Consider the following 26,964-nt stretch of genomic DNA (forward strand, 5'->3'; position numbering starts at 1 on the left):
GTATGTGACATGTGTCATTATTAATCTCTGGTTGACTTACAGTATTTTTTCCCTAAAAGGAAAATGAGGTCAATAGATTTCTATAATTATATTATATTATGTCATATAATTAAGACTTTTTTTTAAAAAATGGAAATACTATTTGAATGAGTGCTTTACTGCTCCTAATCCTGTGCTTTAATCCCATGGTCTTGAGTTAGGTCAGGAAAGCCAACCAGTTTTTATTTCTGATTGGAATTTAGTACAATAGCCATCTCTTATTCAGCATTGTAAATAGATGCAGTAGTAATTTTCTGTCGGTTGCTTTTGTTGTGACTTGTTTTAGAAGTAAAGGAAAGATAGTAAAATTGTGTACCAGCAAGAATGCATCCAAATATTTGCGAATTACTGTTCACTCTGAGGCATTCTCTAAAGGAAATATGGAATTGAAAGGACTGTGTGGTATAACATGGTAAAATACTGTATTTTAGTTCAGTGACATATTTTTCAAACTGTAATATCTCTGAACTCAGAGTGTGTCTTACAGTTGATGATGTGTTAAAGTTGACCTGGCAGTGTTTTTCCTTTCTAAGTGGAATATAAAATAATGGCATGTCTTCAGTCACTAGCATCTTAGAGTCAGTAGAGTTCATTAGTAATTTATTAGATACCTGAGAATCTTCTTCATTCTCTCCTTTTTCTATTTTTTTCTTCTTTTTTCCCCAGGAATGTAAAACCTTTCATGGTCTGTTTGTAGGATCAGCTTGTGGTCATCATGGACCTTATATTCCAGATGTGCTCTTTTGGTGTGTCATCCTTTTTTTCACAACATTTTTTCTGTCTTCATTCCTCAAGCAATTTAAGACTAAGCGGTATTTTCCTACCAAGGTAATTGGGGTGTGATTTTGGAGTCCTGATAATATTCATGTTTTTAGTTTTTGTTACCTTGGTTTATTCAAAACAGTAATACATTGTTTGAGGCTAATACTTGATATCAGATAGTTGTAAATAAGTTACTTATAGTGAAAACTGTGTATTACATGTCTGAACTAACAGTTGGAAGATAATGATATCATGAGGGATGGGATGGTAGGAGGTTGGTTGTGAAATGTGTTTCTTCTTTTTGAAAACATGTATCAATGTATTTCATGGACCCATTGTCACTAATTAAAATCATTATCCACACTTTCTAGTGGCATATTTTAACCTGAAAGATGGGAATTATTTAGAAAGGACACATAGTTTTTCTATGTTTCTGTGTTTATTTTAACGTAATCCCTTTAACATAGGTGCGATCGACAATCAGTGATTTTGCTGTATTTCTCACAATAGTAATAATGGTTGCAATTGACTACCTTGTAGGAGTTCCATCTCCTAAACTTCATGTTCCTGAAAAATTTGAGGTAAGGATTAAAACATTTGGTTATTTGTTACTTGGGAATACCAAACCTTTTTAAAAATGAGACACTTTATAGGAATATATATAGCTTTCTCACATACATAAAAAATGATAAGATGAGACGATCCAAGTGAACCTATTTAGAAAGTAAGCAGGAAGGTATCAAAGTTAGTCCTATCAGGGAGAGAGAATGAAGATACTCATGGTAAGTAGTTGGGAGTCATTTAAAAATTTTTGACCCTGCTGTCTTAGCTGGAGTTCATGATGTGTTTTCCAGGCAAAAGAAACATTCTTTATTCCTTTATAAGGAAGTGACTCAAACTTGAATTTGAAAGTGTAACAAGAAGATACTATTTAAATTTCTAGAAGGGTGTGTGTCTGTCACTAAATGGAATACTCCATGTCTCATTTTCCAGCAGAATCAGGAAAGAATCAAATGTATTCCTTCCACAAGAAAAATGATACTTTTCTGACCCATCCATAAACCCTTTGCTTTCATCAGCAGACTGTAGTTATGTTGTATGTACATAATTTACCATGTGCCTAATATAGCATTCAAGAATTGTTTTCCCTTCATAGTAGGAGTTGGTAGCTTTTGAATAGTTTGTGGAAATTTCTTATAGTTGAGTATTTGTGTCTCTGGTTTATGTTTATAGCAAATTATATGACTTCTTTTAAAAACAGAAGGGTTTTTTTTTTATAATTTTTTTTAATTTTTATTTATTTATGATAGTCACAGAGAGAGAAAGAGAGAGAGGCAGAGACACAGGCAGAGGGAGAAGCAGGCTCCATGCACCGGGAGCCTGACGTGGGACTCGATCCTGGGTCTTCAGGATCGCGCCCTGGGCCAAAGGCAGGCGCCAAACCGCTGCGCCACCCAGGGATCCCTAAAAACAGAAGGTTTATCAGGGATTAGAAATAAAACGAATATAATTTTAATCTGTTTTATCTTTCATTGGGGAAAAAATTATTTTAAAAACCAATAGTCTCCAAAGGAGAGTGCATGGGTGGAAAATGATCTACTAAAATTATATAGGTATGCTTATATTTTTATTTAAAAACAAGAACAATTTTGCTTTATAATATTACTAGTAAACTATGAAAAACCATTATAGTAACCTAACACATAAATGCGTGTGCAGCCATCAGGTATACTCCATTTTATTAATAAAATTTTTCTTTATTGTTTTGCTGCTGAGAGTATGTAATAATATTTGGAACCTTTGTTTAAAAGCATAGCTATTGAGCCACTAACGATTTTTGGCCATTTTTTTCCAGTTGTTTTTATTTAAGTTCAATTTGCCAAAGTATAGTATAACACCCAGTGCTCATCCCATCAAGTGCCCTCCTCAGTGCCTGTCAGATTTTGGCCATTAAAAGATGACTATATATATATGAAAGTCTTTTTTTTTTTTTTTTAACCAAGTCTTAGAACTAAATGAAACTATAAATTAATAATGGTTCAAAATATTTGATGTAATTTCCTATAATCCTGGGCCCAGTTCCTTATTTTCATTCCCCCCCTTTTTTTTTTGTAAGATTTTATTTATTCATGAGAGAGATTGAGGGGCAGGCAGAGACACAGGCAGAGGAAGAAGCAGGCTCCATGCAGGAAGCCCAATGTGGGACTCGATCCCAGGACCCCAGGATCATGCCCTGAGCTGAAGGCAGATGCTTTAACTGCTGAGCCACCCAGGCATCCCCTTATTTTCATTCCTAAGTCTATTTTTGTTGCTCATTTATTGATCTAGCTTTCAAGTAGCAAACTGATTTCAAGGGCCATAAGATATATTTGGGGAAATAAATCAAGGAACACTTAAGAATTTGTGCATTATATAGATAAAGTATTTTTATTCATGTACAGTTTCGACCATTATGCAGCTTAAGGTGTATCGGTGTGGGAAAATTGGAATACCTGCATTTGAAAACATTAAGTGTTCCTTTTGTATTGACAAATTGTTTTGTGAAGAAAAAACAGGCTTAAAATGAAGTTTAGGAAAAGAAAACTGTTTAAATTTCAGTATACCCAGTGCCCTCCATGAATATTAAACTCTCTTAGGATCTTTTAAAATTTTTTGTTGTAAAACAAATTTTACGTGACAGCATTGGAATGTATTTGTATCTGATATAATGCCAGATTTTTGGCAGTAGAAGTGTTGGAAAAATATGTCCTCAGTCCCCAGTTCTGATTTTGTACTGACAGTGCCCCAAGATCACTAGTCTGTGGGATCTTCAAAGCAGTTTAGTTTAGGAGTTTATCTAGTAGGTAGACTGACCTCACTTTATTTGCAATTACCTCACTTAACCTCTGTCTATAACTAAACCTCTGCAAGCACCAACCTTGTAAAACAGTCTCTTACTTGTTCATAAATCTGTGGCAGTTGATACTAAGCTTAAAAGAGATCTCTCTCTTTTGGTGATCCATTGCTTTGAGGGGGTCAATATGTCTCCATCCAATGTCTGGGAACTCACATCAGATGGCTGAAGCAGTTGAGGTAATTGGCTCCCACCTCTCTCTCACCACATTGTAGCTTATCTTCAAGAAGGCTTATCCAGGCTTATTCAACAGCTTAATCTCAGGGTTCCAGGAGAGTTAGAGAAGCTGCAAGGTCCCTTGAGATCAAGACTCAGAAGTCACACAGTGTCACTTTGGCTTTATTCTGTTGGTTGAAGTAAACCATAAGGACATCCTAAATCCAAGGGAATTCCACCTCTAGATGGGAAGATTGACTACGTGGACAAGGGAGCTTCATCAAGGGATAGGAAGCATTCTTGTGACTATCTTTGCAGATAATTCACTATACATTCCAAGATTTAATCTAGTTCTTTCTATTCCCTTTGCGTTTCTTGGGATAGACAGCCTATGTTGCAGAAATTTTATTCAGTAGACGAAAACTTCTTTTTTTTTTTATCTTTAATTTTTTTTAACAGCCTACTGATCCAAGTAGGGGCTGGTTCATAAGCCCATTGGGAGAAAATCCTTGGTGGACTTTATTAATAGCTGCTATTCCCGCTCTGCTTTGTACCATTCTCATCTTTATGGATCAACAAATTACAGCTGTAATCATAAACAGAAAGGAGCACAAATTGAAGGTAATTTTAAAATTTTGTGTCAGGTTTTGTAATTTCTTAAGAGTTTGAGGTGTTTTCATAATGACTGGAACATTAAAACATGGAAGATGAAAATTAATTTCTTCTCTGTTTATAAAGTTGTATAGTGTTATAACCTAAAAGAACAGTTTAGATTTATAAATGTTTATGTTCACTTTACTTTTCAGAAAGGAGCTGGCTATCACCTTGATTTGCTCATGGTTGGTGTTATGTTGGGAGTTTGCTCTATCATGGGACTTCCGTGGTTTGTGGCTGCAACGGTGTTATCAATAAGTCATGTCAACAGCTTAAAAGTTGAATCTGAATGTTCTGCTCCAGGGGAACAACCCAAGTTTTTGGGAATTCGTGAACAGCGAGTTACAGGGCTAATGATTTTTATTCTAATGGGCTTGTCTGTGTTCATGACTTCAGTACTAAAGGTAAAATCTCTTTACTGCAATATTTAAAAAAATTTTTGTCATAAAATTTATACTTGGTTGTATGAAAATGAAACATTGAAATATCTAAAATTAGTTTCATATTTCCTGGAATTTACTTGGAAAATAGTATTTTGGTATATGGTGTTTAGTATAGTGGGCATTTTAGTGTTAGATATTTCCACTTTAGAAACATTGTAAAAGGATATTATTAATGACTATAGAGTTTTGAAAGGAGTTAATCCATGGCTTATTTATGATCTAAAAGAAAAATATATCCAGAGGATTTTATAGGCATCTTAAAGGGAGTAATATTGAAATATGATTGACATAGTTATTTGACCAAAAAGTGAAAATAATATTGCTACTAAGTAAACAAATGTGTTCTTTCTGATAAACTACATGAAGTAAAGGTAGTAGTGCTCATTATAATAAAAACAGCTAATATTATAAATAAAGCATGCAAGAAATTACACTTTATGTTAAATATCTTTTAGTTACATCTGGTTTTTACTAGATATTTACTAATGAATCTAGGGATTAAAAAATGCAACAATAGCAAATGTTGGTAAATATCTAGTCTGAACTTTTCTGTTCATTATGGAGGAGCACAACTCCATTTTTCCCTTCAGTGTTTTAGTTATTTTTATTGCAAAGAACATTATTAGGTAAAGAATTGTGTACATTTATAAATTAGGGAAAAATCTTGGAGGTGTATGTATGTTACTATATTAACTTAAAAGATTAAATACTAGAATTCTTTGGCCTACATTTCATGAACTTTCTAACAACTGACTAATTCAAGTATTTGTTGAGTATTTACTGTGTTATCAAGACTAGGGAAAACAAATAGGGTACATTATAGTTTGCTTTTCAGAACTTGGCAGTCTGGTTAGTGAAGCAGATAGGTTAACAGGTAATTACTCCATAGTGGTGAGTGTATTGTTAGAAGTACCTGGCAAAAGAGGAGAAATATTTAGTGCACTCTTATGGGGATATTGTCTCCTCTTAAGGAAGGTTGCCTTTAAAATTTTTTAAGTATTGATGTCATAGAGGCAAAAAAAATTTCAAATAGAACATCCAGAAATCCCTAAAATGAAAAGTTAGTCTTCCCATTTTCCCTTACTTTCCAAAAGGAACTCTCTAGAGGTAAACTCTTTTTAATTTCATTATTTTTAAGTTATATTGGTGGTTACAACCATTATACTTTTACATACTTTTATAGTTTTTTTTTTTTTTCCATTATTATTTTTACATTGAATCTCCACCTAAAACAGTGATTCTCAAAATTTAGTCTAAGGACAATCTCTGGGAATCCACAAAAGCAAAAGTATTTGGAGAGCGTGTCCTCAGGTTACCTTTGAAGAACATATAGGTGTTCTAAGACTAAAAAGCTTGGGAACCTATCATGTAAGGTTGGATGTTTTATGAAGATTTAGCATACTTAAGTGTCCATACCCAGTCTTCCTTCCATTTCCTGCCTTTGGTTTACTGTGTTTTTAATTTTATTGTAATGGTTACCAACATTTACACTTTATGCTGTAATTATAATTAAACTGTCTATGCTTTTTCTGTAGGTTAAATTATAAAAATATAAACCCTCTGGGAACACATAATCAGCATTTTGATGATACTTATGTGTTCACTGAGGACTAAGCAGTCTGATCTCTCCCTGTGTGGAGGTAGAAATATATCCTATTTCACTAAGCTCCTGTTGCTACTTGAAGAGTAACTGCCCAAGCCTTAGGACATAATAAATTTTCTTAGCATCTATTTCACTTACTTAAAAAAAACAGTTGCATATACCGTTTCCACTTTTTCTTACATCCTTTTTTTTTTGTATTGATGAAGGAATTCCTAGAGTAATTTTTTCATATGTAGTTCCATGAGTGGTAAACTTTCAGAGTTCTTTCATGTTTAAAGTTACTCTCACATTTGATTAATATAGTTAGATACATGTTTCAGTGTTCAAAATTATTTTTCTTTGAGTCTCAAAGTCATTGTTTCCTATAGACCAATGGTCCTAATAATATGACTGATACCTATTTGGCTTTTATAACTTCAGAGGCATATTTTTTTTTTCTTTCTAGAAGCTACCAAAATTCCCTGTTTACTCCTGGTGTTCTGAAATTTCACTGGGACATTCAGGAAGATAGATGGATAGGGACTTTCATGTACCCTACCACTCTTGCTATGGGCCATTATTCTCTGGAAATCTCTGCCCTTTGACTATGGGAATTTTCTGCCAGGGTTTATTTTCTCTTCTCTCTGTTAGATATTTCTTCCACTTCAGGTCAACATATATTAGACCTTCTGGATATATTCTCACATTTCTGTCCTGTGCCCTCGCTGTTAATGAAAATTTCCTGTTTTCCTTAGATTGATCTCTTTAGTCTCATCAAAATCTTATTACAGAATTAATTTTAATTATTTTGATAATTATATCTTCAAATTTCTAGAAGCCTTTTTCACTCCAATTATTTATTTTTCCTAGCATTCTGAAGTTGCCTTATGGATAAAATATTCTCCTGAAATTTCCTGAGGATATTTACTTGATTTCTTTTGGTTTTCTTCTCTTCCTCTTAGGTTTCTTAGGAAGGACATACTTGGCTGTTCAGTAGAGAGTGAATGTGATTTTCCTCTGTAGCTGTTGGTCTTTTTTCTTTATAAGTCTCCATCCTAGAGTGCTGCTTGTGGTTTTTGAGTAGATGGATGGAGCCTGTTAATGGCTTTCCTGTAGGATGCCTAGGCATAGCAGGTAGGCAGTTAGGGATCCCTCTAACTGTCAAAGTAATAAGGACTTTGTTTTGGGGATGGAGTTCAATTATTATATCAGGAAATGGTACTATTGTATAATAGTTACTATATTGTAGTGATAATAATAATGGTAAATGTTTTAAAAAATTATTTTATTGTTTTTATTTTAATTCCTGGCTAATACTTTATGAGTCATCAATATACACCATGTGCTTTTTCCAAGTATTTTAGTATTTGAAATCCTTTCATCTTCATGCAGTCTGTTACAGAAATTACAGCATAGAGAGGTCAAGGCTCAAGAAGAGGCTAACTGGCTTTTTAAACCAAGGAGTCTGACTATAGTGCTCATGCTCTTAATCCCTAAACACACTCCCGTTTCAGGAAGAAACTTGTAGAAGATAAACAGTTTTTCAAGAAGGCTATTTTTACTAGCATATTTCTTATTTATAGAAAAGTTAGGTCTCATCACTGAAATATCTTTTAATTCTATCTCCATAGGTACTCACTGACTATGTTTTTGTATATCTTATTGCTGTGAAATTGTATTAGTAGCATGGGTTCTAACTGTGGCCCTTTTACTTACAGTTTATTCCAATGCCTGTCCTGTATGGTGTTTTCCTTTATATGGGAGTTTCCTCATTAAAAGGAATCCAGGCAAGTCTTAAGTAGTTAATGATTTTGTAGAAAAATTTAAACATAATTTAAATTTGCAGAGTGTTTTTATGATGTAGTGATGTATCCTCAACTCTGATATTCTGGGGGGCAGGTTAGCTGGTAACTTTAATTCCACATTTTGCATGTGATTGTGGCTTACTACACATTTTTCCCTCAAGAATGGGATCATGAACTGTTATGATGTTCACCTGTTTTTAATCAAAGCCAATGAAAGGCCCTGTAACTATTGATAAAGATAGTAGAGGGGCAGCCAGGGTGGCTCAGTGGTTTAGCGCTGCCTTCAGCCTAGGGCCTGATCCTGGAGACCCGGGATCGAGTCCCACGTCCGGTTCCCTGCATGGAGCCTGCTTCTCCCTCTCCCTGTGTCTCTGCCTCTCTCTCTCTCCTCTCTGTGTTTCTCATGAATAAATAAAATCTTTAAAAAAAAAAAAAAAAAGACTAGTAGAATAAAAGGAGGGATGCTGAGGACCAGAATAGTTAGTACTTGCCATCTGTGCAGTGCAATATAGTTCATAAAGCCTAGGACACAAATTATTTTCTGTGCTTCTCAAAATAGCATTGTTAACCAGGAAAGGAAGAAATGCTAATTTTGTCAACTAGGAAACAGAAATAGAGGGAATTATGATGGTTCTTAACCAAGTACACAACAGAGCCAAGGCTAGAACCCAGTGATTTCCCTACTCTATTTGTCTTGTTTATAATACTTCTGGAAAATAGTCTGATAAAATGTACTAAGATCTTGTAAAACATTTGGCTCAGGGTAGCCCTGGTGGCGCAGCGGTTTAGCGCCACCTGCAGCCCAGGGTATGATCCTGGAGACCCAGGATCAAGTCCCACGTCGGGCTCCCTGCATGGGGCCTGCTTCTCCCTCTGCCTGTCTCTGCCTCTCTCTTGCTCTGTGTCTCTCATGAATAAATAAAAAAATAAAATCTTAAAAAAAAAATTTGGCTCATAAAGCACTCTTAACACCATGTGGCCACCTCCTATCATGCAAAGTGTATTTATTGTCTAACATTGCCAGCTAGTGCTGGCAAGACCTCTCAGGAGACAGCATCTTTATTTTTTTTTAGTAGTCCTGGATCTTCCCTCTACTCGTCAAGAAATGATCTCAGTAACTCAATTTTTTTTTCTTTGAAAACTTTATTTTACAGTTTTGTGAGTTTTTACTCCTGGTTTATAAATGAGGAAATTAAAGTTCAAAAAGACCAAGGAATTTGTTCATAGTTTCCTTTTCATTGGGTGAAAAATTAATAATTGTACTTTAGACTATTTTATAGAATTGATAATGTTAGAGTGGGAAAGAACCTTGGAAATTGTTGCTCTTTTATTGTACATATTAGAAGAAAAAGTCGAAGTAAATGACTTGAGTTGATTAGAGTAGGTAAATTCATCTAAAAATTTGAATCCTCCAAATTAAGACATTTTGGTGTGAGTTTTCTGATTAGGTTAATTGCATTAATTTACAATGATTGCCTTGATTTTTGCCCCCTCCTTGGGTCCAGATGTTCTGTACTGAAATATTCTACTATACTATCAGAACATATCAAGAAATTATAGTTTAAATCCCTCAGCATAAATAATACTTTATTGAAAACTTTCTTGCTTTGTTTTGTTTTCCGTTCAATGCACAGTTTTTTGACCGTATAAAATTATTTGGAATGCCTGCTAAGCATCAGCCCGATCTGATATATCTCCGTTACGTGCCTCTCTGGAAGGTCCATATTTTCACAGTCATTCAGCTCACTTGTCTGGTTCTTTTGTGGGTGATAAAAGCTTCAGCTGCTGCAGTAGTTTTCCCCATGATGGTAAGGCTTTTTTCTTTTTTCAGATTTTGTCACTAATTAGTAACACTCCTGTGTGTTTCGACAGTATTTTACTAACGTTCATCTCAGTAGTATAATATAGTAATGTATTAGTAATATTTATATTTGAGAAGGGGAATAGTCTATTTTACGCACCTTAGGTGTTTTGAAATGTGAATTGGCCCTTTTGCAACTATTAAACCAGTTGCTTTAGAAACTGAATTCGCTTGTTATTTTCTACATTTTTGTTTTTTAGCCCTTGGACTATAGAATGCTGTTTTGTATTTTTAAACAACTTTAGAGTTTAGGACGTTTATGGAACAAAGATGATAGCCAGATGTAAAAGAGCAAAGCACCTAGAGCAATATACGTCTTTAATAGAATGCTTCAATACATCTTGCTCAGAAATTAAGAGATCTAGAAGTTAAAAAATAATAAGATTTTAGATGATATTAGTAAGATAGTATCATTTACCAAATTATCACAGAATATTGTATTTTGCAAACAGAGAATACTCATCCTTTTGTAAATTCCATATAACCACTGGTTATATACTTGGCCACAAAGAAAATCTTAAAAAATCAAAAAAATCATAAAAATTATGTGGGTAATATTTCCTGAATACAAATAAATTAAATTACAAATGAATAATGAAAAGCACTAAAAAAATATAAAGTATTTAGACATTAAATGCTGAAATAATCCTAAGTAGAAAACTAAATTTAAAAAGCATTGTAGGTATTGCAGCAGAGAATTTTTAACAAAGTCTGTAAGCTATACCTAAAGTTATATTCATAAGGTGGTTCAAAGTTAGTGTTCCCTATCATCAAATCAACTGCAAATGTTCATCTTTAAATGCTGTTCTTAGGTCATAGGCCATACAAAACAGATAATATCAGATTTAACCCAAAGGCTGTGGTTTGCCTGCCACTGATCTAGAGGAAATGGATTATTTCCATTCTATCTATGCATTTCCAGGAATTAACCCAAAGAGAAACATAAAATCTATGGATTGTATAACTCAGTTGCACACAGGGACTGGAAAAATGGCCAGAGATCTGCCCTTGGATCACAGGCTCCGCTGAATATTAAAGAACAGTTAATTCCAGTACTTCTTAAATTTTTCTAGACCAAAGGAAAAGATGGAAACATCTGCATTTTTTTTTCTCATGAAACACTAGCTAGATCTTAATACCAAAGCCTAATAAACTTGTACAAAAGAATGATGCTGACTTCTTACTTACTAATAGAAGTTCAAAAAAATCTTAGGATATTAACAAGTAAATTTACAGTGTTTCTATAACATATCATGATTAAATAGACTGTGATATAGCAAGCAAGAATTACCAACATAAGTAAAGATAAAAAGACTTACAAAACTGCAGTCATTGTGAATACAAATTTGTAAATGAGTTCTGATATAGGGAAATGTGTACTATTATTGTTATTTAGTGGGAATTGAAGGTTCTAACTGTGATATAAGAATAATACAATATTTGCTATAGGGAAGAGATAACATTATTTGTAGATAATGTGATTATTTGCTTATTCACTCAAGTGACAAAAAAAAAAAAAGACAAACTCTAATAGAATTAAGAATTTTGTTAGAGTGGGTGGTTACAAGAAAACTCATTGGCTTATCAAAAGAAATCCGTGATATGATAGCTCTGGATGCTAGAAGTTTGAAATCAAGGTGTATATGGGGCCATGCTCCCTCTGAAACATGTAAGGAAACCCTTTTTGCCTCTTTCTAGCTTCTGGTGGTTTGCTGAAAATCTTTGGCATTGTGTTGCAACTGTATAACTCCACAAACTGCTACCTTCTCATGTGGTATTCTGTGTATCACTGTGTCTTTATGACCATTTTATGAGGACACTGGACATATTGTATTAGGAACTCCCCCTCCTCCACTGTGACCTTATCTTAATTATATCTCCAACAACCCAATTGCCAAATAAGGTCATATTCTGAGGTACTGGAGGTTAAGATTTCAGTGCATCTTTCTTGAGGGACACAGTTCATTCCATAATAATGTGGAAGTACATAAGATTAAGACCCGAACAAATAGGAAGATAAATTATGTTCTTTGTTTTGCATACTTAGTATATTGTAAAGATGTCCCTTCCAGATATGAATTTTATGTGTTTTATTTGCATTTGTGCTTGTGTGTATGTGGGGAGGATTGTTGGCAGTGTGAACTAGATAATTTTAAAGCTCATAGAGAAAAATTAATGTCAGAGTCATAGATAACATGGATGGTAGAAATGTTCTATGTCTTATTTGGGTATGGGTTCCATGAATATGTACATTTGTCAAGAGTGTCAGACTATATATGTGCTATTTTTCTATTTTATTATATGTAAATTGTTTATTAATGAAAGAATAAAGGTAAGTGAATACCAGAGGAATAACAAAACAAAGATAAGTAAGTATTCCTGGCTGAGTCTGGGGTGAGGGACTTGATTGTTTCTATGCTGGTACCATGCTGTTGATAACTAAATATTTAAAAACTGCTGTCAAGTCAGTGCAGTAACACAGAATGGAATTGGCATGGGAATAAACAAATCAGAAAAATAGACTGAGTCCAAAATTTATCAGAATATATGAGAACCTAACCACTTGAATATCATAAGTGAGTCATTTCATTAAAGGTGATAATTCATCTATGTGGGAAAATTTAGTATATAGTCTTAGAAGATTTGACTGTGTATGGGAGCTACGGTTGCTTCCTTCACCAATACCATCTTCAGAAAATAATCATAAGTGAATTGAAGATTTAAATGTTAAAATGTAGAAGAAAATTTTGAAAAACATTTATATAGTCCAGTGATTGAGGGTAACTTTTCAAAAGAGATAGGGAAACCCAACTGTAAAAGAAAGATAGGTATATTTAACCACATGATAATCAAATGTTTTATGTGAACATAGTAAAGTCAGATTGTGAACTGGGAGAAAGTATTTATAACATGTAAGGCAGATAAAATGTGTCTATCTGAACTACACAGAGTTCTTAAAAATTCATGAATAAAAGTCATAAAAGACATCTGAAAAACCAGACAAAAGATAGTAATAAGGAAAATGGTAAGAACAGGAGAAACCCAAACGACCAATGAGCATTTGAAAACATCTTCAACCTTAGTAGCAGTTAAAGGAAAACAAGTTAAAGTAATGGTATATCTTTTTCACATACATAATTGGAAAGTTTAAACCTTATACTGGCAAATGGGTTCTCTAGTCCATTGCTTAAGATTTTAGAAATTATATCTACTTGGGGGCGCCTGGGTATTTTAGTTGGTTAAGTGTGCTACTCTTTATTTCAACCCAGGCAGGTCACGAGATTGAGCCTCATATTGGTCTCTGTGCTGGACCCATCAACGGAGCCTGCTTAAGATTCTCTCTCTGCCCACTCCTTTCCCCTTCAAAGGAACTCCCCCCCCCCCCAAAAAAAAAACTATATCTGCCTATATGATGTATATATTTTAAAGTCATCATAAAAATTAATAGTCTTGTTTTACTTGAAGATACCATGCTTAATCTGCTTTATAATTTTATGCAGAGTACAGGGATTTTTACAGGAAGAGGTTAAGAATGCCATTTCCTTGATATGTTCTCTTTGAACAGGAAGCTTAAAAGATAAATAGGTGACTCAGTTCTTTTGAAATAAGATGATGTATGAAGTGATTTTTTAAAAAAAATTTATTTGAGAGAGAGAGCAAGGGTGGGGCAGAGAGAGACTTTAACATACTCCTTGCTGAACGTGGAGCCCAAGGTGAGGCTTGATCTCATGATCCTGAGATCATGACCTGAGCTGAAACCAAGAGTTATATGCTTAATCAGCTGCACAACCCAGAGGCCCCTGAAGTGATTTTTATTTATTTTTTTTGAAGTGATTTTTAAATAAAATATATGAAGTACTTTTTTGTTATTTATGATTTGATATTTTTTCTCTCTTTAAATGATATAATTTTTAGCCCTGGCTTCATTTTTAGATGTTACTTAATAGTTTCTCCCCCACTCTTTTAAGGTTCTTGCATTAGTCTTTGTACGCAAACTCATGGATCTGTGTTTCACAAAGAGAGAACTTAGTTGGCTTGATGACCTCATGCCAGAAAGTAAGAAAAAGAAAGAAGATGACAAAAAGAAAAAAGAGAAAGAGGTAAAAAGACCAGAATTTTAAATTTACACTTTTCACTTATTATTTAATATTTTGTACCAAGTAGCAGGCACTTTTGTGGTCACTTTACATGAATCAGCTCCTTTAAAACTCCTAAGAACCTTATTTTTATGAAATAAAACCTTAAAAACCTAGACACATTTTAGTGTATATTTTAACAGCATTTTAATAACCTGATATATATTTAATGACAAAAAGGACTTTAAATATCTTTTTGCAAAAAGTACTAATAAACCCTAGTCTTAATGCAGTATTAATGTACCATTAGTTGATTTGTATACAAAGATATACATGAATATTTTCTTCTGAATTTAATTTTTTTGTAAATAACGAGCTCAGTGCTATTCCTCAGTAAGAAGGAAAAGTAGACATTGAACATATGGCATAGATGATTTTATTGATTTTAGTGCCCTACTCATTTTCCCATTAAGAATATTGCTAGAAAATCAGAGATAAGAAAAAGATACACATATTTAAATATTGTGGTCCTGTTTAGAGATCTTAAAATTAATTTTCCCCCTAATTTTTGAGAGAAAGCAACATAATTTATACCTTATTATATTAGTATTTATGAAAATGCACTTATTAAAGCTTTACAATTAGGTTTAATTAAGCCTTGTTGGTATTTTTTTCATAGTTTGGACTGATTAGTTAGTGCTGATTTATGCTAAAATTACTGGTTTTCTGTTTACTTTTTAAGAAAAAATATGACTCTTAAATTAGGATACTAATTGGAATACTAATTTGAATTGAGTTTCCAAAATTTTTAAAAGATTTTTGTTTCCTTTAAAACTAAATTAAACATGTAAATGTTTCTGAGCTTTTGGTGAATTTCCAAATAGGATGCAATTTATTTATAAAATACTGAGGTTAAAATTACCTGTTTATTATTTTCTGTATTATGTTAGAATTACGTTAGGTTCAGTGTATACAACAGAAAACAAAAGTAAAGGAGACTGAAACATAAGAGTGTCTGCAGAAACTTCATGTAGAAGTCATGAGAAGAGAAAGTGATGTGATGGCTCGACAGAGTGGTCTGGGCTCCTGTGTTGCTGTCCTCTCACCTCAGCACATGGTTTTGATTCTCAGAATCACCTTATAGATCAAAATGGATGCTGAGCTTGAGCTCTCATGTTAGAGTAGAGGTGGCAGGAGGGCTAAGAAAGCAAAATGGGCTCTCCCCTACTATCCTGTTTTTAAGGAATCTTTCCAGAAATGTCATCCAGTAAATTCCACTTGCTTCTCGTGGCTGCCTGGAACTTCAAGGATTGCTGGGAAATTTAGCCCTGGCTTCATTTTTTTTTAAATGATTACTTTTTTAAAAGATGGGCATATTGCCATCTATAAATAGTGGGATTTCTAGGGATAAGAAAGAAGAATGTAAATGCTCTCCCAGTCCATCCTACCATGTCCCCAGTAATTATGATGTCATGATTTGGGGTCATATCTCCAATATAAGTTGTTCTCCACCTGGGATAACATTTCTTCTCAGGGTTGATATTTCAGGGTTTGAGACATTTTTGATTGTCACAATTGGATGGGCATCCAGTGGGTAGAAGTCTAGGGTGCTACTAAACATCCTACATATACAGGACTGCCTCTTAACCACAAAGAGTTGTTTGGCCCTAAACGTCAGTATTGCTGAGATTGAGAAATTCTGCCCTTTCCAAAGGAGGCTCTGCTTATATTATGTTGTAATGAAAGCCATCAGATTTCACAAAATTTTATCTTATTATATACTAATAATTGATAAAAATTATGTAGCTAAATTGATTTTAAAACAGTATTAATGATTAACTTAAAGAAATGAAACTTATAACCATTTAAAATTTAGTCATTTTCTTTTGTGCTACCAGTATGTGTTTTTAATAATAGAAGGAATTTTTCAATCAAGGCAAATGTGTTTAAATATATTGTCAGTTTGGGTTTCTAATTCTTGAAGATGTTATATATTAATTGGTCCTCCTGGAAATATTCTGGGAAAAGTAATTTTTTTTGTGTATGTGCTCTGAAGGAAGCTGAACGAATGCTTCAAGCTGATGACGATACTGTGCACCTTCCATTTGAAGGGGGAAGTCTCTTACAAATTCCAGTTAAGGCCCTAAAATACAGGTGAGATAAAACTGTATCTTATAAAATGTATTTTGTATCCACATAAAGTACATGAGTAAGTCATGTGATACTTTGTTAAAGTAGTGATCTCTATTTTTAAAAATAATGACAAAACCAGCATCTGGCATAAAGTCAACTAAAGAGGGTCTTCATGAAATTGAAAAGGAAGTCCCCTCCCAGGTTATAGGCAGGAGTGAAGAAAAGACTGGACTTGGACCAGAGCCTCAAACCAACTTCCATGCCAAGCACACAAGAGTTATTTGTCTTGCATCACTCCTTCTATTTTTAATACTTTTTAAAAAAATATTTTATTCATGAGCAACAGAGAGAGAGAGAGAGAATGGCAGAGACACAGGCAGAGGGAGAAGCAGGCTCCATGCAGGGAGCCTGATGTGGGACTCGATCCCGGGTCTCCAGGATCAGGCCCTGGGCTGAGGCGGCGCTAAACCGCTGAACCACCCGGGCTGCCCGCACTCCTTCTGTTTTAATGAAGTTTAAAATCAGTACAGTACACAAGTCTCAGAATATTCACATTCTCTCCGTAGTATGGCTTTGTCCTTTTTATTAGGCCTGCATCAGTGTGTGCTGGAAAATTAACTCTGTAACTCATTTTCTGATCACCTTCCAAATTGTGATTATGTTTAGAGGCCTTGGAATTCAAAGATGTGACTTGACTATTGGCAGTGAGGGCTCATATTATGAAAAACTGGAGTTCCATATATAGTTTATTATGTAGGACTTTGGTGATTTACATGTAAATTTAAGAACTAAAGACAGCAGTTAATTCTGTCTTTAAACTCCATCTGTGTACTTTTTTGTAGTTTTAAAAAATAAAAACATTATTTATGCATGTATTAGCCATTTCTGATTAGCTGTTGATAGTAGAAAAGTCAGTTTTAGAATGTATATAGCTTCCTTCCCTGACCAGTTAATGGAAAAGGTTTGTTGGTATTTATTAACTTCAATTTTTTTTCATTTTTAATTTTTTTAGTTTTTACAGAGGTCTTCCTAGTTTGATAAATGAATTCATCATGTAATATTCCTGTATACTTTTAACTATTAATTTTCGTCATTGGTATTACTCTGTTTCACCTTTCATGATTTTTCCTCAAATATTTCTTATATACTTTAAGTTAAATGCCAAGTATAGACATCTTAATATACACAACTATAGTGCTCTGCTTTGCTGGATTCTATACATGTTTGCTAAGCAAATTACTTTATTAACTTTGTTGTACTTGAGTATAGGAACTGATGGTTATTAGTGATGCATCAATTTCTAAAGATTATTCGCCATTTAGTTTCTATAGGTCCTGCGTTGTTATTTCCTCAGTATGATTATACATGGGCCTTGACAAATTTAAGTGGAATGTGTACTAACATTGTCTGATGTTTAACCAAAAGAATGATTATTTGTATGTTACTTTTGTCTTTTTAAGTGATGACATAGGCCAAGATAAATGCTGCTTCACTTAAAATTTGAATATTTGGAATGCCAGCAATTGGCTGACCTGTTCATCTGTCATAATTTAAAATCTTAATTCGTGTTGGATTGCTTGCCATGATAATGAAATGAGATAATATAGAAAAACATTTGGAAGCTGTAAAACTCCATGAAATAAGAAAGTGATTGATTTAATGTAGACAGATTTTCATTCCCATCTCATTTTATTTTGGGGAAAAACAAAGATGCAATGTCTTTTTAAAAAGATCTTAATTGCTACTAATGGGAAAGTTCTTAGAAGGGGACATTTGAAGCTAGAAAGTGCTTCAGGAATGTCTCTCTCCAGTTGTTTGAAATTGGCAACCAGACACAGAAACATTTATGCAGAGTAGGTAGTTTCAAGTTGGTTGGGTCTGCCATTGTGAATTTGGGTATTCAGATTTTGTGCACTTTAAAAAAAATTGACTTGGTAAAGCACCTTTTCCTAGAGATTCTTCAGTTACCATGTCACATTTCTTTACAGTCTTCTATTTTAAATGACATTTGGATTTAAACGACATTGTGAACAAAGGTAGCACTTTCTACAATGACTGCCATTTATCATGTAGCTGCCGTCACATTTTGAACATAAAGCCTAATTTGACATTTGTATCTGTCACTTCTGTGCATGCAATATTACTCTTTTAGTGAAGAAAAAGAACTTGCAATTATATTTCTGTTAACTTTATAGTACTTTTCATATTACTTGTGACTGTGACCAGGTTGAGGCCAAAATTACTTATGGATATCATCGTTGGATTTGGGGTCTTGAAGGAATTTTGCAATATTTTTTATATACAGGGAATGGTTACATTTATTCCTTACAATGAAAGGACAGTATTTTGTTGTTTTGATTTTGATAAAGTGGATAGAATAACACTGTGACACCAAAAATGTGAATGCCAGCTAAAAGTGATATTTATAAGCCTGTTTTTGTGTTATCTGTTCAGATGTTTTCAGAGCTCTGTTTTTACTTTTGAAGTGTTGCCTTTTCCATCATTCTTTTAAATTATTTTTAAAAGCTATTAAAAACTAGGTTTTTTAAAAAAAATCATAATCTTAGCTTTTCCTTTTATACTTTGGATCTTCGGTTTATGAGATTGAAATTTGTGCCAGTTATAAAAGTCTTCTAATTGATTTGAGCTTGTATTTTTTAATTTATAAGCACATTAATGTATTCTTTTAGGTTATTTCAATAAAACACTTAAGCCAAGATGATCATCTTTGGACATCATTGCCAATCTAATTAATCTTACTCCTAGTTTTAATTATACAGAAAGATGCAATTGCCCATGAGACCTTTATAACAGAACTGTAGAATCCTGATGTTTTGCTAGACCTTGGTTTAAGTGCATGACAAAGAGTTTTCTCAATGCAAAGCTGATGAAGACAAATATTATATAGTTATAGTTAAGAGTGACAATATTAATGCTTTTGCAAGTACTGAATACTAACCAAAAAGTGTATTTGTTCTTCAGTGTCGATCCCTCAGTTGTTAACATATCAGATGAAATGGCCAAAACTGCACAGTGGAAGGCACTTTCCATGAATACTGAGAATGCCAAAGTAACCAGATCTAGCACGAGGTAGCTGTAACTCTTTATGCATTTTCTAACTGTAGCCAATTTTCAGTTGATTTATGGATAGATAGCTTTTTAATAAAACCATTAAATGTAACTCAATTTGCATACGTTATATTCTCAATAAAACAAGCCTTCTTCTCCTCTTCCTTTCATCTGTATATCCATCATTTTACTGAATACTGGAAATAAGATATAAGTGCTGATAGATTATTTTTTAAATTCATAGGCCTATTTCCAAAAAGAATTTGAGCATTTTGTAATAAAAATGGATATACACATTATGGTGGTATGGATTAAGTATATAAAAGATCAGAAACCATATAAAGAAAGATAATTTCCAGGGATTACATAAATACTCTAAATGAACACTATCTAAGTCATGCTTTCTGATCGTCCAAGAAAAAAAGAGATGATTGTTTTCCTTGTATTGTTTTAGCCTGCCATTTCTTCAGGTGGGGTAAATGTTTTCCTAGAAGATAGTTGGAAGAGAATTTTAATCCATGGGTATAAACGCCATTTGGTTTTATAATGGACCATGTACTCCCTAACAATTCTCTTAACTCCTTTCTTAGATTTCTTGTTAGGAAGCCATTTTTTTCTTTCTTCTACCCTCACTTTAAGGCCTGAAACTAAGTGATTCTAGTTTGATAAGCATTAGTACTTTAATCCCTTGGTGAGTGGAGAAATGAGGTATCCCGTAGGGCACTCAACCATTCATATTCTACAAATACTCTGTGTGCACCTTGTGTCAGACACTGTTGGTATACTCTGGTTGGATATCAGATTGAAACTTCTCTTGGCAAACTGTCACTAACTGCTTTTGATTGATTAGTTATTGTCCATCTGGCCACTGTCTTTTGATAATAATAGGTTAGGTTTTATCCATTGCTTCCCCACCTCTTAGAGCTTTGTTCCTACTTAGATTTTATTATCCTCTCCCTTTTTATTCTTTTCCTTTTCTTTTCTTTTTTTTTTTTTTTTTTTTTTGAATCATTAACTTCTGATTCTCTAAGCTGGGCTCTTCCTTTCTTCTGTCTTTGATCTTAAAAGTTTTTAAATTGAACTCTATCATTTTGGTTATTTCATGCAGCTAGAATTTAGCTCAGTGCTCTTTTTATTCTTAGTAATTTTTCATATCTTGTCAGCACTTGTGGCCCAGATTATTAGTATAGTCATGATAAATGTAAAGATACCATTGTCTCTTACATACTTCTGCCTTTCATTTAGATACCATTGTCTCTTACATACTTCTGCCTTCCATTTTCATTTTCTGCCCCTCAATTCAAAATCACAGGGGAAGACAATGTTTGGGTTATGTCACTTAACAGAAAGAAATGTTTGGAGGACCTTCCTTCAGTCTTGTCTGGAGAAGGGAGTAAAACCACAGTGTGTTTTTATACTTTTGAAAAGTTTTTTCAGAACAGATATTCATATGTTACAATTAAATCATTTGCTAAATCCATATACATGGAATCATTGTATTTGATATTAACTTGAAACATAGGATATATGTGTTTTGAACTTGTATTTGTGAACCAAGTTTGGGGAGAGAAAGTTTGTAAATCTGTTAAATTTTGCAGGAAATTATTTGATGCTTATCTATACTAACAAAGATCGCTTTTTTAATGGATTTGTCAGTGAGATGTCACGTGCTACAGCTGTTTGTTGAAAACTAATAAGTCAAACTTAGTCACATAATTTTAAGACTAATTTTAAGAAACTGTCCTTCAGTTGTAAGAAAAACATGAATTTCAGTGGCAAACATATCCATTAAAAAAAACTTAAGAATTTTTAATATTTGTCTTTCCAATCAAATTTACTGATATGAAAAGAAAGCAATAAAATAATAGTCATATGTTTATAGTATTAATAGTCATCTCAAAAGGCTTATTATGTATACTGTTGGCCAGTTTTAGAATGTGATTTGTCCATTTTAAAATAATTTATTCTCATTCTTTGTTTTAAATAGCCCTGAGAAACCTGTGAGTGTGAAAATAAATTTTGAAGATGAACCAACAAGGAAATACCTGGATGCTGAAACTTCATTATAGAATTGAACCAAGAGGAATTATATATATAGCTATACAGATATATATATGTATATATATATAAAATGTGTGTATTTCATGTCACTATATATGACAATATTGTATGTCATGCTGTTTATGCATGACTACTGGGTTTTTTGAAGTAGTGTCTGAAGTTTGTTAGGAACACCATGGAGACTGTGTATAAAATGAAATGGTCTCTTAGAAATGAGGTACATGGTTCTTACTCTTCAAATATTTATTCTGTTGGAAAAAAATTTTTCTGTTCTGCAGTAGAGAGGTGTGGGGAAATGTATTTAATTTACTTTTCCTTTAAATCTATTTGTCCATCAGTGGTAATTCATACCAACTGTTAGTGATGTACGTTGTCCATATATTTATAACTTTAACTTGAGTTACTAAAAATTTTTGCATATTATTTCACTTCTGTTAGTTCTTTATGGGAAGAACAGGGAATCTTTATGCCAGTGCTGTGGGACAAATGGTGACATGTCATGGCTTCTCAGTGTGTTTGTTTCATTTATGCAGATGTCCATCTTGTTTCACAAGAAGTTTAGAACAGTAGAAGAAGATAGAACAGTAGAAACTTTCTAGATAAGAACTATTGCTTTTTGATCTTTATGTTTTTAAAATTTATTTTAAATCTTAAAACTTTCACATCTAGGTTCCTATTCTGATAGACAAGTGAAATTGCAGGTGATTTTGTAAATTTAGCCCCATACCAGTCATAACTTTATGGATTTTAGAGGCTGTAAATTGCCACTTGCTAGTAGTTAAATTTTGTTGCCTTTTGTAGATTTTTTTTTCTGAATCCTAATGCTTTATAAGAGCCCAGAATGCCCACTCTGCTCTCTGCCTTTGCTGTCTTTTTCTTAAAATATGATTTAGTTTATATCAGGTTCAAGTTCTTGATTATTTTTCTATTACAAATAATATTAAATAATCAGGAGTCAGAATTCTTTTATGGGTTTATGATCAGTATTACTTTATTCTAAAGAATTACCTTTCATTTTCTTGTTTACGTTGTTACTCTTTCTATCATATAGATAATATTTAATAGATTGTTATCTGTGATTTCATTTTAAACTATTTTATTTATTTTAATTGATATGATACTTTATATAAACATTTGAAAAGGTAACAAATACAGAGTAATTTAAATTGTTAATGTAAATAGTTGGTGCTCACTTGCATTTATGGTTTATTATCTTTGAAAGCAGTTGACAGATTTTACATCTTTGCTATAAAGCACTGCCATATTTGTATTTTAAAAGGAATTTAGACATTTTATGTATAGCTCAGATGGCATCCTTTCTAGTTTATGTTAGCATTTCTTTCTTAGTTTCTGCTTTTCTGAGCTGTCTTTTTAACTTCTAGCAAATCTTTTTAGTCATCTTTTATATACTCTTAGCTCTACATAAAATAAACAAATGTTCTTGTTAAGCCTGTAGGACTGGATGAATGGGGTTGTGAAAGTGATTTGGCAAGAGGATAATTTACAAAAACCAAATGAGTATTGAGAAGCCACAGAAATACTGAAATTGTGACATGAATATTAGGATGAAAATTTTAATGAAATTCCAGTGCTCCCTTTAATCATTTCTAATTAAAGTACAAAAGTATGAACAACTGATCTTATAGAGGATCAGGAGGAATGCCAAAAGCTGATATTTTAGCAATTCTGAAGTGTTTTTAATCCATTCTTAACTACTTGGTAGCTGAGGTAGTTCCCCCATCTGAGACCATATTGTCAGATTTTAGTTAAAGGATTCGACTTCTGTCTCAAATGAGAAGTTGACAGTGTAACATGCTACTTTTCTTTAGAAAATGGAGTTGGCATCATTTGGTACTGCCTGAAAAAGAGTTAGACTCTATTGGCAATTGATAATTGAGTATTACCCACGGTGCTTATTATTCTTTATGAACTTCCATTGAAATAATTCCTATTTATCCATGGCAGCATAATCATTTCCAAAGACCCCAGTATTTGCTGCTATATTTTGTAAACTCCTCCGATGTTCCTGAACAAGGGGATTTCTTCACATCGTTTCTTTGTGTCTGGACATCATAGGGTTAACAAATGTGCTCATTTTACAGGAAGGATTTTAAAATTTAAAGAAAACTACCTGGGATCATAGTGTTTCTGTGATTTTTATTTAATTATGTATAGTAATTGTCCAGTGCCAGAAAAACCATGACTTGCAAAATACTTTGCACTCAAAATGTTTTTACTGTTTTTGTTAATGGCTTCTGCTTTCTTTTGACTACTTGACTTACAAAATAATCTGATATGACTACTCCATTGAAGAGCAAAGGTAACTCATGTTTATTAAGTAATTAATTGCTTGTTCTACATGGTTATGATATTTTTCCATTATTTTTGAAAAATAACAATCATGGATAGTGTTCATTGCAAGAAAGTGAAAAATATAATTTACTACATATATAAATTTTTAAATGTTGCCTTAAATAGGTGTAAATGAGCAGTAGTAATTGCAATGTACTGATTTACCTCAAGGTGCAAAATAATTAAACCTGTACATATTCCATTTACAAAATAAATTAATATAAACAGCCCTGCACTTTCTTAGATGCCTTGGTTTCCAGGATGGAGCTTAGTGCTACTGAATACCCTGGCTACAGAGCCACCTCAGGATATTCTTCTCTCCACCCTATTTTATTTATTTATAGATGTCTGTTTACAGAGACTATGATAAATCCTGATGTTGACCATCTGAAATTTACCTTCTTTTGGATGCTATTTCACTCTAAAATAGCAGCTTTTGAGAAAACAATGAGCTAATAACTTCCTTATGATAAAAGGATGATGCTGTATTTTCTCTTATAATATTAGATATGCTGAAGTGAAGCACACAGTCTTTCTAGTGTGTGTGTGTGTGTGTGTGTGTGAGAGAGAGAGAGAGAGAGAGAGAGACAATGTTGTTAAAAATCTTAAATTTCTTCAGTTGTTGAAAAAAGCTGTGGCGTATCAATGTTCATATTTGCCAAGTCTTTGTAAAACATGGAGGACAAACTTTATGTGCTAATGCATGTATTTATAAGGCAGGGTTTCTTTACCACTCAAAATTACTAATTTTTGTTTTCTCTCTCCAAAAAGCATTTCTGTTTCTTCTTCATACTTCAGGTTTATGTATGTGTATATATTAGCTTTCTAAGTTTTTTCCTTTCACAAAGACAGGTTCAACATTCTGTAATGTAAAATGGTTTCTGAAACTGAGGTATTACACCAGAGCTTGCTGTTTTTCAAGTATCATATCATGTACATTGATTCTGTAAATGTGCTCAACAGTTTTGACATGTGAATCCTGTTTTAAAGTGCTCAGATTTTGGATGTGTAAGCCATTGATATAACATTGTAATTCAAAAATGTTTAAATTAAATAACTTAATGCTTTAAATTTATTTATGTAGATGACATCATTGTTATCATATATAATACAAATATGTGAAATGTCTTCTGGTTTAGTACAACAATTATTTATTTTTTAGAAAGTAAGCTTAAAGATTTTAAGGACATTGAAAATTTAAAATAGTGTTCAAAATTCAAAATTTGGCAATTTTAATGTTAAGTTGGATCTTTTCTAACATATCAAAAGTAATATAAGTATCAATAATAGGAAAACATATAGTTGGAAATGGAATCATCTAAAGATCATTTTTAAAGTTTAATTTAATTAGCACATACTGACTTCTGCAGTTTTAGTAATTGTTAAACCCCAGTGGCTTTTTAATCAGATTTTTGTGCATTGATTTTTGTGTTGTGGCTTTTTCTTCTGTTGCTTTAATATTAAAAATCTGGGGTTTTTTTTGTTTGTTTTTGTAGGGGGGTTATCTTCCAATGTTTACTATGTTTGAATAAATAGAAATTGAATTTTATTGTTCATTTATATAATATTTGATAGCTTGGTATAATTTCACAGTACAGTTCTAATTTTTATGACTTTTATAATTACAATGATAATATTTTTTTTGTAATAAAATCCAAGGTAAATTAAACATTTAAAATGTAGAACTGGTATTTTTCATTTATATGAAGTACAAGTCTCTACCAAGTCTATAATGTGAACAATCCTGCCTTTCAAATTTGTTTCATAATTGTTAGAAGAAAACTATTTTTTAGAGATGTTATTGAAGTTGAAAGAGCAATAAAAGTCTACTGAATTAGTTGTTTGGATATTGTCTCTACTTTGTACTTTATTAGGATTGCTGCATATCTTTCTCATGCAGAGGGATGGAGGATGAAGGAAAATAGGTGATTCCAAATATTCATATCCTTCAGTAAGGAAATAGAGAAGATGAAACAAAATATTGTGTGTTTCGAAATGACTTTTTAATAAATAATAAATAAGAGTTAAGAAATTTCGAAATTAAAGCCCTTTAAGAGTAGACTGGCCCATTATTCTCCCTATAATAAGACACAGCTTCTGATGTCCTACCGTGAACTTGATAGCCTTTAGGAGTGAGAAAGGTGCTTAGGGCTTTAGAAATTTCATCTGAAAGTTTTCTTACATTTACTTTAGGAAAAAGTTTTTTGTCAATTTTTTATTCCCGTCTATAGCTTTTGAGTTTTTTGTTTTTTCTGTAGGAGAAGGTAAGAAGAAAGGAGATCTTACTCATTATGTTTTATCTTGCTCATTAAGGCATATCTGATGTCTTGAGTGTCAGTTCTTTCTATGGTTAACCTTTACATTTCTACCTTTTAGGCTTTGAATGAGAACATTCCTGACTGGAAGACCTTTCTTTCGGTTTTCTCTGTTCTTTCAAGACTCCATTTCAGTTCTTCTTTTCCTTCAAATTGTTCTCAGCCTTCTGCTGATCGTCTACCAAATCATTCTCATTCCTCTAGTGAAAGCACATGTGCTTGTGTGTGTAAATACCCTTTTTTTGGTATCTTAGAAATTTGGGGAAGTGATTTTGTCCTTTTGTTAATCCTGGAAGTTTACACCTATTTTGGTACCTGTTTAAATTACTTTTATTTGTTCTTTATGTTATAGTTCAGGCATTCTACGTTTTGCTTTTGAACTCTATAATTTACAGTCTGTGAAATCATCTCAGCATAGTAAAAGGGGTATTGGAAAACATGGAAAGGGGATGGATGTTAGGTCTTTCAAGTTTGGGTCCTACCACATAAGCCATGAACTTAAGGCAAGCATGACCCTTTGGGGGGGCATGGGTCATTATCACATTGCAGACAACAACATGGATCCTTACCAGGTAAAGAGGATAGCTCTCTTCTTCCCAAGAGGCAAGTGTTCTTTATGCTTAATCTTCTATGCAACTTCCACTTCTATTCTGGAAAGGCCAAAACATTAGCTTAACATTTTGTTGAGAAAGACAAAGAGGGGAAGCACATTCAATATTCTGATGAAGGAAAGGAGTTCAGTGGAATCATTTTTGTCTCACTG

General features: G+C 33.0%; 2 protein-coding genes across 13 annotated transcripts in view; one reads left to right on the plus strand and one right to left on the minus strand.

Annotated features, from left to right (window-relative positions):
* The window catches only part of SLC4A7 (solute carrier family 4 member 7), a 110,069-nt gene extending 84,336 nt beyond the window's left edge, over positions 1 to 25,733 (plus strand). For 4 of the 6 annotated variants that reach the window (XM_025461049.3, XM_025461052.3, XM_025461053.3 and 1 more), the window contains 10 exons: positions 706 to 867; positions 1,269 to 1,382; positions 4,310 to 4,471; positions 4,657 to 4,908; positions 8,248 to 8,316; positions 9,969 to 10,142; positions 14,164 to 14,295; positions 16,328 to 16,425; positions 19,387 to 19,494; positions 21,461 to 25,733. In XM_025461049.3, the coding sequence (XP_025316834.1) occupies positions 706 to 867; positions 1,269 to 1,382; positions 4,310 to 4,471; positions 4,657 to 4,908; positions 8,248 to 8,316; positions 9,969 to 10,142; positions 14,164 to 14,295; positions 16,328 to 16,425; positions 19,387 to 19,494; positions 21,461 to 21,542 (1,353 nt within the window). In that variant the 3' untranslated portion in view covers positions 21,543 to 25,733. The remainder of the gene's footprint in view (positions 1 to 705; positions 868 to 1,268; positions 1,383 to 4,309; positions 4,472 to 4,656; positions 4,909 to 8,247; positions 8,317 to 9,968; positions 10,143 to 14,163; positions 14,296 to 16,327; positions 16,426 to 19,386; positions 19,495 to 21,460) is intronic. The other 2 variants (XM_025461051.3, XM_025461054.3) reach the window with 1 other exon arrangement.
* The window catches only part of LOC112668649 (translation initiation factor IF-2-like), an 89,263-nt gene that overhangs the window by 60,681 nt on the left and 1,618 nt on the right, over positions 1 to 26,964 (minus strand). For 3 of the 7 annotated variants that reach the window (XM_049100038.1, XM_049100037.1, XM_049100033.1), the window contains exon 2: positions 26,771 to 26,846. The gene's annotated coding sequence lies outside the window, so the exon portion shown is untranslated. Of the gene's footprint in view, positions 1 to 1,600; positions 2,266 to 26,770; positions 26,852 to 26,964 lie in introns of those variants that run through there. The other 4 variants (XM_049100036.1, XM_049100034.1, XM_049100032.1 and 1 more) reach the window with 2 other exon arrangements.

The sequence above is a fragment of the Canis lupus genome, chromosome 23 (assembly GCF_003254725.2).
Source record: "Canis lupus dingo isolate Sandy chromosome 23, ASM325472v2, whole genome shotgun sequence".
In the NCBI taxonomy this organism is placed as follows: Eukaryota; Metazoa; Chordata; class Mammalia; order Carnivora; family Canidae; genus Canis; species Canis lupus.